General features: G+C 43.2%; 1 protein-coding gene across 5 annotated transcripts in view; it reads left to right on the top strand.

The window, feature by feature from the left end:
• LOC118365069 (tau-tubulin kinase 1-like) overlaps positions 1-8,664 on the top strand; it is a 54,301-nt gene extending 45,637 nt beyond the window's left edge. For all 5 annotated transcript variants that reach the window (XM_035746986.2, XM_035746983.2, XM_035746985.2 and 2 more), the window contains 2 exons: positions 2,827-4,301; positions 4,637-8,664. In XM_035746986.2, the coding sequence (XP_035602879.1) occupies positions 2,827-4,301; positions 4,637-5,072 (1,911 nt within the window). In that variant the 3' untranslated portion in view covers positions 5,073-8,664. The remainder of the gene's footprint in view (positions 1-2,826; positions 4,302-4,636) is intronic.
• Positions 8,665-13,500: the final 4,836 nt, after the last annotated feature.

Genomic DNA, 13,500 nt, shown 5'->3' with positions numbered 1-13,500 from the left:
AACCACGAAGGAAAGAATGTTTGTTTTCCTCAATTTGTGGGCGTGCAATTCCTTATTATTATTATGTGAATATTGACTTGGAGTATACTCACGGATCAAAAATGAATTTCAAGTTGCAGCGAAGAGGGACTGTGATTCGCACCTTATTTTAATTTATCAGATTGCAAGTTAAACATATTCGGTTCACGTCACTGATACATGAGCACATCTTCCATATGTTCTGCATATCCTGTCCTATATTCTGAAAAATTATTTGTTCCACAAGGCTGCGTGTCCAACCTAGATGGCAGTATAGGTTGAGAGATCTGCTGTGAAATCCACAGGACATGGGCAAAGTGTCTGTTGTGAAATATTGTAAACTGTTTACTGCGGCAGAAATCCCTTTTAGCCTTGGACTAAGAGTGATTGAAAATGCCATAGATGTGATACCTGTGTAACATGTAACATAATATCACATATAACATTACACAAAGCCACTGCACATGTAAAGTATACTGTATGCTCAAAGTCCCCTAACCCTTTGGCTTTCAAGTTGAGTTAATATAAAAGCGTGACTTGGTCTTGTAAACAATTATTACTTGAATTGCAGAGTCATATTTGTCAACCATAGCCTAGAATTTGAAAGAGTGTTTTCAGTCTATAAGTCTTAGGTGTTGAATGACTTGAATATTTTATGCATCTCCATAAGGAAAATTTACTGAAAATTAAGATGTACCGTAAAACTTCAATTAAACGCAGTCTCAAATAGCCGCCTGTCCCTTTTTAACAGCTGGGCAACGGCACACATTTCAGCAAATAAACGCGTGTTTCAAATGAACGTCGGGTCTAAATTAATTGTTTACTGTTACCATGAATTGTGTACAAGGTTTCATATTTGATTTGTTACATTAAATAATTCAGTAATTAATGACTTCAAAAAATTATGACAGTCATCCATCTTTGTTGCCAGTCAGCAACTGCTAGCCGTTGGCTGCTAAACAGCCGAGAACTGCCAGGTAACTGGCAAGCACAAAAACAGTCAACATCGGGAGTACAGACCCCCAGAGAAAGTAAGAACTGCCGAAAATGAACAGTCAAATAGGATAATAATTATTCTGTCAAAGAAAAGTTTTATTTTTATTATTTAAATAGAGGCATTTTAAAGACAAGAAACTTGACATTAGTGCAGGAAATTTAAAAAAAAACTAGGGTACGGGTATCACTAAATTGATCATTAACATTTTGAAGCTGAGCCATTTGCTTCTGCTCTGCTGCGCAGTACATATCATGGTGTCAGAAGTGCTTCAACCTCGTCAAATATAAGACAAGACATTTGTTTGAGTCTACAGGAAAGATTACTTTACTGAAAATAGTGTTCCTTGGGTTTAGAGTGACGAAAAGTAGCTAGTCATTGTGCAGAACAGCAAGCAGAGGCTTTGCTATTGACAAAGCACATGCACAGAGCCGCATGCACGGAGTCGTATGGACAGGCATTCAGAGTGCATGCAGCAGCGCAGGGAGCGAGTGACAGAAAGACGAGCAGCTAATGGACACTAACGGAGGAGGTTATTTCTCTGATTTTGCGTTTGGGCTTAAAATGGGTTTAGGTTTACAAAATGTATGCCGGTGCAGGGCTCTAATGTGGGCACACAAATGCCTCGTCTATATTACTTGAAGTTGTACGGTACATAGTTTTTCATCTGACCAGATTTGAAAAGTGGATATCCGTACATATTTTTTTTTTATAAACAGGGTATAGTGCATTATGTGATTGATTGCATTTGAGGAGGTAGATGTTATGAATTTGTTCAATGAAGCTGCAAGGACCAATTTGGATAATCTATTAAATTTCTGTATGTTTTTTAATTTTATTTGGTGTCCCTCAAAAAACAATCATCTTCATTTCAGTAAATTCACATGCACAACATAAAGAAATGGACAGATTTCTGTCAAAATATTGTAAATGAATGAGCATTCATCGTCACATTTGGAGACACTGGCTTATTTATTGTCTCTGTTTGTCAGCTCTTGAAAATACTGGCAATAAATGGCTCATGAGATAGTAGAAGGTACTATATGATATAATTGTCAAAGAAAGAAATAGTAGTGATTATAACTGCAGTATTTGTCAAGCGTGATCCATGACTGTCTTTTAGATGTACGATACACTGTATATACATGTCTAAGCATTTTTTTGTATCACAATACAATTGCAGTCTGCTTGTAATATTTACAGGTAAAAAGCATGTATTTTAAACCTTTTGTATAAATCAACAAAACGTGTGTACATACAACTCAATAAATATTCAATTCCCAATGGTCAAAACTGGTTGAAATGATGTATTTTTAACATTAAAACTGGTTGAAAAGATGTAATTTTAACCAGTCTGACTACTGAGTTCTCAGTTAATCTGTAGTAGCATGCAATATAGTTGGTTTTAGTGTGTATATACTACAGTACTGTGTGTCAAATCTTTATGAAGGGAAACACTTGAAAATTACAAGATATTGGACTGTGTATCTAAAAGGGAAAACTCTTCAAAGCATTTTTGTGCCTTTTCTAAAAATCTCTGTAATCTAGACAATCTTTAAAAGCCTGTGAATAACCAAACAAAAAACATTAAATTGTTTGGGGGGAAAATGCTGTCCCTCGTTTCGTTCTTTTATGAATTTATCTTAGATATGTTCACATTACACAATCTTGGGTGTTTTCACAGTTTTGTCCCCATTTACATCATGTGACACGAGCCATATCTTCCAAAATAGTTGTGGTTTTATATTTTCTGCCTTGACCATATTTCCAGCATGCCTCTTGTAAAAGTAATTATTTAATTGCATCTTTTGTAGATGATCATGTCTCTGACTGAGCACACTGGCCTATATCAGCCCTGTCCAGACTTCAGGACCAAGGGCCAGATGGATGAGAAGGAGTATTTCCACATCCTTCCCCAACTCCAGGTCAAGAGGGCCGACTTCCTCACTGTCATGCTGACCGGCACCCTTCCTCAGCGGCGAACCTTCCCAGCAGCTCTGTCGGCAGAGAACGAGGTCCAGGAGCCCCAGAGCCCGCGGGACGATGATGTGTCCAAGAGTGAGTCAAACAGCGAGGCCAGCCAAAAAAGCACAGAGCGGAGCCAGGATGGGGCCCCTGACACCCTCATGGCCGGCCCCCGGGAACCCGCCTCAGCCGCAGATGCTGACCCTGACTTTGAGGACGGCTCCAAGACCCTGGTTCTGTTCTCGCCGGGGGATACCCAGAAGTCTCCATCCACTGGGGGAGAACACGTCCTGCTCGAGGTTGACTTCGGGACACCGTCTGCCTCTACCCCTAGGAACGATATGCCTCTGGTGGGTGCGGGCAGCCAGCCAGAGCTCTCCTTCACACTGAGGTCGGACTTGAGGCCATCCACCCCTATCGCCCCCGCATCTCCCCCCTTCACCAAAGTTGAGCTCACCTTTGTCCACATCTCCGAGACTTCCCACTTTAACATCATGTCTTCCAGAGGTCAAACCGCAAAGGAGAGCAGCGACCACTGCGACATCTCAGCCGTTACCCAGGAGGCCTTACCATGGGAAGGAGACACCCGTGAACAGACCGGACATGTCGAAAAGGGTGAGGAATCCCAGAGTCCTTCCAGAGAGCCCGAAGCCCATTCTATCCCAGACGTGACCCTGGAGAATGGTGTCACGCGCACCAAACCGGACGACCGCCCACCGCTGGTCTTCGTCAAGTCGTTGGAGCCTGTCCCGGAAGCCATGTCGCCCATTCTGGAACACAAAACTCTCTCTGTAGATTCCAACAAGGGTCCATTGTCTACCGAAGGTATTGCCAACGCTGAACTACCGCATACCACCCTCATGCGGAGGATCAAAAGCCGCATCCCGGTTCTACTGTCTGAAGAGGGCACAGGCTCGGAGCATTCAGCCTCGCTCTCTGCCCGGGCGCAACTACAGAAGAGAGCCCGGAAACTGGACCTGGCACGCCTGGTGGTGCAGAAGCAGCAGGGCCGCTGGATGAGGCTGCCCTCGGGGACATCCTCCTCGCTGTCCTCCGGCGACGGGAGGGCCTCCGAGACGCTCTCCACTACCGGCTCGGAGGAAGACACCCATGCCTCGGACGAGTCTCTGGCCAGGAGGAGGTCCTGTCTGAAGGCCAGGGCAGGGGCTGGAGGGGACCAGGGCCAGACGGACTGGCACAGCAGGATCCCCAGGCCCGTCACCCCCATCAAGAGGCCCTCAGGGTGGCTGCTGGCCTCCGTGTCCTCTCCTCTCGCTCTGCCAGGATCGGGCATTTGTAGAGATGCATCCACCTTTTGTAATAGGTAGGTAGTCTTCACAACATCATGTTTGCAAACATAACATTCTAACATTGTATGGCTCATTGGTTACAATAGTAAATGAAAAGACCCTTGATTGTTTTACTATAATTTATGAGAACTCTTCTTTGCGGTGCCAAATATCAAGAGTTTAGCCATTGCCATTTCTGTCAAAGATGGTCTGATTTATCTTGTTTATGACCTAAGCTTAATTTGATTAGTTGAAAAGTGTCATGTTACTGTAAAGTTTTATGATTTTTGTGAAAACACTTGAAAATGATGACTTATCAAAGGTTTCCGAGGGGAAGGATTAACTCTTATTCCACCTATTCTCATTTCAGTCTCCAAGTTCAGAAAATAGGACTAAGCACTCTCCCAACCCAGAGGCGGTCTAGACCTCTGCAGACCGGCTCCCCTTCTTCCTCCTGTCCAAGGCCCTGTCCTGTCCCCGCCCAGCCCTGCGGCAGCCCCCGAATGCCCCTGCACTGCGTTTTCGTGACCCAACGCAGCTTAAGCACTTTCCACTGCAGGTCAGACAGCCCCTCCCCCCAGCGTCTCCATCCAACTAGACAGTCCCTCTCTGTCCGGCCCACAACTGCCCCTCCCCTCCAGCCCAGGGCTAATACTACTACTACTACTACCAGCATAAAACGGGCCAACTCACAGGACACCTTTACCCAGGTGTCCACCGCTATGCCTGCCAGAATCCGAGCCAAATCCACGGGCCCTGCCAAAGCGAAACAAAGCACAGGGGACAAGATGGCTGCCGCGAGATAGTAAACAGATTCACTGGGAAGAAACGCATATGCTTCTCTGTTGTCCTTAGAAAGACTCAATGCTTCAAAAAGCTCCAGCACGGACCTAAATTAAGACTGACGCGGTTTCCCATCTTTTTTTACCTACTTTGATCCAAACCATGTATAGTGGGGCAAAAAAGTATTTAGTCAGCCACCAATTGTGCAAGTTCTCCCACTTAAAAAGATGAGAGGCCTGTAATTTTCATCATAGGTACACTTCAACTATGACAGACAAAATGAGGGGGATAAGAATCCAGAAGTTGTAATCTTTCTCAACTCACAAGATTCTCACACCGATATACTAAGTTATCATCGACAATATTCTGCTCACTTTATATTGCATGGTATAGATATCACAAACACTTTTGATAAGTTGACTAATGTTAAGGAAATGTACGACACTCTCAATCTTCTAATGGTCTGACGCGATAACCAATTCTGATAGGATGCAAAGGCCAAAATCATTCCCAACTCTGGTCAGATGTGTTAAAAGGTTGGATTATGGGTTAGATTACTGCCAATATTAAGAGAACGCAGAAGTAATATTGCTGGCCTCCTTGTTAGTGTGTGACAATGGGCATGCTTTATATCATTCAATTTTTTGGGTGTTTGATTATATTTATGTTCAAAAGTGTATATAATATGATAATTTCTTGAAAAATACATTTTTATTTTTTACCTTGCGAAAACAACCTGTATATTTTGTCTTTCCTCCTCTGAACAATGTTGGCCTGTTTTTTGTTTGTTTTTTTACGCATGAGAAAAATAGCGTTAACTTTGAGTGATAGATACCTACCTTTTTAATGTTCTGACAATGACATGTTTGGTGGATCATTGGAACCCATGTTTTGTGTTTGTATTGGGCAAATGAAACCTACAGTTGCAGGGCACTGAGATAAAGTTAAATAATGGTCATGTGGAATGACTATCTCCGGTTTCATTTCTACACTGTTTGCCAGATCTAACCATCACCCCTAGAAAGGACTACTTATTGTTTTCATCCTCTCCTTCTAATCAGGGACTTTATTCACCAGGTGACACCAGGTGAGTGCAATAAAGTACCAGGTAGAAGAAAAGGTTTCGGCCCTCTAGGACTGGAACTGAACCATCCTGGGCAACCTAGTAGGTCTGAAAGGTTCCGTATCAGGGTGAATTGACTCAGAGACACGTTTTTTTAAGTGTTTCCACAATTAGGACATTTTATTTTGAAAAGGTAAAGTTACAGTACAGACGTGTACAAAAACGACATGTGGTTGAATACCATACACAAGATCAAATGGTACATTTCACACAGACACATACGTTTCCTCACAGCAGTAAGTCCAGTCTCTTCCTAGTTTAGGGACAGGCAGCTTCTCTAATTGTCTGTCTCCAATCGTAAAGGCCATGTGTGACATTTTTTTATATTTTTTTCCATATCAGAATATTCTTGAGCAAGTACATAACCCACATTTGAATAGTATTAAATTAATTTTTGATCCATTCCAACAAGAAGCAATAGATTGAAAATAATACAAGTTATGTACATAGGAATATGTTCCTTCTGTAGCTCAGTTGGTAGAGCATGGCGCTTGTAACGCCAGGGTAGTGGGTTCAATCCCCGGGACCACCCATACGTAGAATGTATGCACACATGACTGTAAGTCGCTTTGGATAAAAGCGTCTGCTAAATGGCATATATTATTATTATTATTTAATTGCAATGCATTGCAGTGTAGTACTGTTCTGAGACTAATGGTCTCTTGGAGTTGCCTTTTTAAATTCTGTTATATATGCACTGAAAGTTGAAACTATGAGACCTGAGAGATATCAAGTAGAAGGGAGGCCTCCCTTTCTCCCTGCCCCACTTTTTGAGTTCTCCTAGTGAGTTCGGAAAAACTGAAAGTATACATCTTAGAAATAGTTTTCACATACAAAATGTGTCTGAACTCAAAATCAACATGCTTCCCAAAAATAACATGGTCACTGTGGTTATTTTGATTGGCTATTTTTCTGCATTTATCAAAGTCCCATCAAGTAGCCTGATTTTAAGTGTCCAAGTAAACAGGATTATTAGGGAAATCATTCTTCTGGCAAAGCATGTAAACGTATTAATCAAACTATTATTCTGAGCGAATGTAAACGTACCAAGTGAGAGCAGAGAGAGTTCATGGGATTATTTACATCAATGAAAATCTGAATACCGGAATAAAGGATTTGCAAGACTGAATGAACTAGGGAAATAATGTTGGGTTAGCTAATAAACCAAAGATACTGGAGAGTTGGCAATATTGTATCTTGTATCCTACAACGCAAGCTGGATCTACTGAGGGTTTTCTGAAGCTGCACATTCAGTTAGCTTCACATTCCAGCTCAGGCTTGTAACTGCACGTGCATGTAGCACATGGCAAGACGAACGCCGAATTCTTCGTTGAGACAATGCTGAAACATCAATCCATGGGAGAGTAAGTGCCACATTTTCATTTGGGTCGAAATCAAAAGGAAAGAAAAGTTGTCTTGCAAAATCAGCAGGCTATGGTGACACAAATACGCTTTTAGAAGTGCCGTCTTTATTTTATTACTTGTCGTTCATGCTGTCTTGGTGTGCTTTGGTGTGCTATTATTAAGTCACACAAAAGTGTTACATTGCGTGAAGTTGAAAATCAATTATGTCATTACTAAATGTTCAATATGATATATTTTAACATTTAAAAAAATGTACACCTTTGATTAATAAAATATTAAATTAGTCGTCTTCCTCAAACGAAGGGGATGATGACGCAAACTTTGCAAGACGGAGGAAATCTGATTTGATAGATACAAACAGCGAGGCCTGGCATGGTTTAATTCAGGATTGGTGGGTCCCCCACGGGACGGTTGAGCTAACGTAGGCTAATGTGATTAGCATGAGGTTGTAAGTAACAAGAACATTTCCCTTCCCAGGACATAGACATATCTGATATTAGCAGAAAGCTTAAATTCTTGTTAATCTAACTGCACTGTCCAATTTACAGTAGCTATTACATTGTTTGAGGAGAGTGCACAGTTATTGTGCACATAACTTAAAGTTATTACTAAATCAATTAGGCACATTTGGGCAGTCTTGATACAAACATTTTTACAGAAATACAATGGTTCATTGGATCAGTCTAAAACATTTCACATACACACTGCTGCCATCTAGTGGCCAACATCTAAATTGCACCCGGGCTGGAATAATACATTATGACATTTCTGTTGCATTTCAAAGATGATGGTACATTTTTTTTATTGTATTTTCCTTTACCATATCTATTGTGTTATATTCTCCTACATTAATTTCACATTTCCACAAACTTCAAAGTGTTTCCTTTCAAATGGTATCAAGAATATGCATATTCTTCCTTCAATAAGTGAGCTACAGGCTGTTAGATTTGGGTATGTCATTTTGGTCGAAAATTGAAAAAAAGGGTCAGATCCTTAAGATGTTTTTAGCGTAACCATGCTCCCGAGGATGGGACAGCCATAGGGTACTCCCGCTACTCCCCTGTAATTAGCATAACTTTGGCATCATCCTAAGCAAACTGCTGACCATTTTTTGTAGTTTCAATAAACATTTTCAGCAGCCTCACATGTCGTTATTAACATATTTGGCTGTCACAGCAACAAATGATACTTATTCTGCCACTAATTTGTTACCTGACATTCTAATACTGACAGTAATGCTGTCTGATTATATTTACCTCATTGTTTGTTTACCCCTAGCTTTCTTGCCTGTTAGCTGCCTGGCTAGTGAAATTCCTTACAATCAAATGCCGACTGCATTATCTGCCAAGAGAATTGTCTTTGATTGTAATCACAGTCGTGTACATCCCCCCCAAGCAGACACCTCAACGGCCCTGAAATAACTTCATATGTAAACTGGAAACCACATATTCTAAGGCTGCATTTATTGTAGCTGGGGATTTTAACAAGGCTAATCTGCTGAAACAAGGCTCCCTAAATTTGATCAGCATATTGACTGCGCGAGCGACCCAGGCTGGCAAAATTCTGGATCATTGTTACTCTAACTTCCGCCTACGCATACAAAGCCCTCCCTCGCCTTCCTTTTGGCAAATCTGACCATGACTCAATTTTGTTGCTCCCAGCCCATAGACAGAAACTAAAACAGGAAACGCCTGTGCTCAGGTCTGTTCAACGTTGGTCCGATCAATCTGATTCCACGCTTCAAGATTGCTTCGATCACGTGGACTGGGATATGTTCCGGATAGCGTCGAACAACAACATTGATGTATATGCTGATTCAGTGAGCGAGTTTATTAGCAAGTGCATCGGTGATGTTGTACCCACGGCGACAATTAAAACCTTCCCCAACCAGAAACTGTGGATTAGTTGCAGCATTCGTGCAAAACTGAAAGAGCGAACCACTGCTTTTAATCAGGTCAAGGCGACCAGAAACATGACCAAATACAAACAGTGTAGCTATTCCCTCCACAAGGCAATCAAACAAGCTAAGCGTCAGTATAGAGACAAAGTAGAGTCGCAAATTCAACGGCTCAGACACGAGAGGTATGTGGCAGGGTCTACAGTCAATCACGGACTACAAAAAGAAAACCAACCCCGTTGCGGACACCGATATCTTGCTCCCAGACAAACTAAACAACTTTTTTGCTTGCTTTGAGGACAGTGCCACCGTCACGGCCCGCTACCAAAACCTGAAGTCTCTTCGTCACCGCAGCCATCGTGAGTAAAACAATTAAACGTGTTAACCCTCGCAACGCTGCCGGTCCAGACGGCATCCCTAGCCGAGTCCTCAGAGCATACGCAGACCAGCTGGCTGGTGTTTTTGCGGACATATTGAATCAATCCCTATCCCAGTCTGCTATTCCCACATGCTTCAAGCGGGCCACCATTGTTCCTGTTCCCAAGAAAGCTAAGGTAACTGAGCTAAACGACTGTCGCCCCGTAGCACTCACTTCCTTCATCATGAAGTGCTTTGAGAGACTAGTCAAGGACCATATAACCTCCACCCTACCTGACACCCTAGACCCACTCCAATTTGCTTACCGCCCCAATAGGTCCACAGATGACACAAATGCAATCACACTGCACACTGTCCTAACCCATCTGGACAAGAGGAATACCTATGTAAGAATGCTGTTTATTGACTACGGCTCAGCATTTAACACCATAGCACCCTCCAAACTCATCATGAAGCTTTAGACCCTGGGTCTCGACCCCAACCTGTGCAACTGAGTCCTGGACTTTCTGACGGGCCGCCCCAAGGTGGTGAGGGTAGGGAACAACATCTCCAACCCTCTGATCCTCAACACTGGGGCCCCACAAGGGTGTGTTCTCATCCCTCTCCTGTACTCCGTGTTCACCCATGACTGCGTGGCCATGCACGCCTCCAACTCATTCATCAAGTTTGCAGACGACACTACTGTGGTAGGCTTGATTACCAACAACGATGAGATGGCCTACAGGGAGGAGGTGAGGGCCCTCGGAGTGTGGTGTCAGGAAAATAACCTCACACTCAACGTCAACAAAACAAAGGAGATGATCGTGGACTTCAGTAAACAGCAGAGGGAGCACCCCCCTATCCACATCGATGGGACAGTAGAAGAGAAGGTGGAAAGTTTTTAAGTTCCTCGGCGTACACATCACGGACAAACAAAAATGGTCCACCCACACAGACAGGGTGGTGAAGAAGGCGCAATAGCGACTCTTCAACCTCAGGAGGCTGAAGAAATTTGGCTTGTCACCAAAAACACTCAAACTTTTACAGGTGCACAATCGAGAGCATCCTGTCGGGCTGTATCACCGCCTGGTATGGCAACTGCCCTGCCCACAACCGCAAGGCTCTCCAGAGGGTAGTGAGGTCTGCACAACGCATCACCGGGGGCAAACTACCTGCCCTCCAGGACACCTACACCATCCGATGTCACACGAAGGCCAAAAAGATCATCAAGGACAACAACCACCCGAGCCACTGCCTGTTCACACCGCTATCTTCCAGAAGGCGAGGTCAGTACAGGTGCATCAAAGCTGGGACCAAGAGACTGAAAAACAGCTTCTATCTCAAGGCCATCTGTCTGTTAAACAGCTATCACTAACATTGACTGGCTGGTGCCAACATACTGACTCAAATCTCTAGCCACTTTAATAATTAAAAATTGGATGTAATAAATGTATCACTAGTCACTTTATACAATGCCACTTTATATAATGTTTACATACCCTACATTACTCATCTCATATGTATATACTGTACTCTACACCATCTACTGTATCTTGCCTATGCCGTTCGGCCCTCGCTCATCCATATATTTATATGTACATATTCTTATTCATTCCTTTACACTTGTGTGTATAAGTTAGTTGCTGTGAAATTGTTAGATTACTAAGTTAGATATTACTGCATGGTCGGAACTAGAGGCACAAGCATTTCGCTACACTCACATTAACATCTGCTAACCATGTGTATGTGACCAATAAAAGCTGATTTGATTTGAATACGTCAGTTGTAGACCTTACTGTGAAATGCTTACTTCCGAGCCCCTAACCAACAAAATAAAAAATACACATAAGAATAAAAAATAAAAGTAACAAGTAATTAAAGAGCAGCAGTAAAATAACAATAGCGAGACTATATAGATTAGGGTTACTGGTGCAAAGTCAATGTGCGGGGGCACAGTTTAGTTGAGGTAATTGAGGTAATTTGTACATGTAGGTTATTAAAATTACTATATAGAGATGAGAACATCAGAGAGTAGCAGCAGTGTAAAAGAGGGGGGGGGGGGTGCAAATAGTCTGGGTAGCCCTTTGATTAGATATTCAGGAGTCTTATGGCTTGGGGGTAGAAGCTGTTTAGAAGCTTGGACCTAGACTTGGCGCTCCGGTACCGCTTGCCATGCGGTAGCAGAGAGAACAGTCTATGACTAGGGTGGCTGGAGTCTTTGACAATTTTTAGGGCCTTCCTCTGACACCGCCTGGTATAAAGGTCCTGGATGGCAGGAAGCTTGGCCCCAGTGATGTACTGCGCTTTTCGCACTACCCACTGTAGTGCCTTGCGGTCGGAGGCCAAGCAGTTGCCATACCAGGCAGTGATGCAACCACTCAGAATGCTCTCGATGGTGTAACTGTAGAACCTTTTGAGGATCTGAGGACCCATGCCAAATCTATTCCGACACCTGAGGGGGAATAGGTTTTGTCGTGCCCTTTTCACGACTGTCTTGGTGTGCTTGGACCATGTTAGTTTGTTGGTGATGTGGACACCAAGGAACTTGAGGCTCTCAACCTGCTCCACTGCAGCCCAGTCGATGAGAATGGGGGCGTGCTCAGTCCTCCTTTTCCTGTAGTCCACAATCATCTCCTTTGTCTTGATCACGTTGAGGGAGAGGTTGTTGTCCTGGCACCACACAGCTTGGTCTCTGACCTCCTCCCTGTAGGCTGTCTTGTCATTGTCGGTGATCAGGACTACCGCTGTTGTGTCATTGGTAAATGTAATGATGGTGTTGGAGTCGTGCCTGGCCGTGCAGTAATGAGTGAACAGGAGGGGACTGAGCACGCACCCCTGAGGGGCCCCTGTGTTGAGAAACAGAGTGGCAGATGTGTTGTTACCTACCCTTACCACCTTTGGGCGGCCCATAAGGAAGTCCAGGATCCAGTTGCAGAAGGTGTTAAGTCCCGGGGTCCTTAGCTTGTTGATGAGCTTTGGAGGGTGCTATGGTGTTGAACGCTAAGCTGTAGTCAATGAATAGCATTCTCACATACAGTTGAAGTCGGAAGTTTATACATACAACATAGCCAAATACATTTAAACTCAGTTTTCACAATTCCTGATATTTATTCCTAGTAAAAATGCCATGTCTTAGGTCAGTTAGGATCACCACTTTATTTAAAGAATGTGAAATGTCAGTAGAGAGAAGGATTTATTTCAGCTTTAATTTCTTTCATCACATTCCCAGTGGGTCAGAAGTTTACATATACTCAATTAGCATTTGTTAGCATTGGCTTTAAATCATTTAACTTGGGTCAAAAGTTTCGGGTAGCCTTCCACAAGCTTCCCACAATAAGTTGGGTGAATTTTGTCCCATTCCTCCTGACAGAGCTGATGTAACTGAGTCAGGTTTTTAGGCCTCCTTGCTCGCACACGCTTTTCCAGTTCTGCCCACAAATTTTCTATAGGCTTGAGGTCAGGGCTTTTTGATGGCCACTCTAATACCTTGACTTTGTTGTCCTTAAGCCATTTTGTCCCAACTTTGGAAGTATCCTTGGGGTCATTGTCCATTTGGAAGACCCATTTGCGACCAAGCTTTAACTTGACTGACAACTGACTAATGTCTTGAGATGTAGCTTCAATATATCCACATAATTTTCTTACCTCATGATGCCATCTATTTTGTGAAGTGCACCAGGCCCTCCTGCAGCAAAGCACCCCCACAACA

This window comes from Oncorhynchus keta, chromosome 32 (genome assembly GCF_023373465.1).
Source record: "Oncorhynchus keta strain PuntledgeMale-10-30-2019 chromosome 32, Oket_V2, whole genome shotgun sequence".
In the NCBI taxonomy this organism is placed as follows: domain Eukaryota; kingdom Metazoa; phylum Chordata; class Actinopteri; order Salmoniformes; family Salmonidae; genus Oncorhynchus; species Oncorhynchus keta.
Note: the sequence above shows the minus strand (reverse complement) of the source record. Positions and strands in the feature narration are given on the sequence as shown.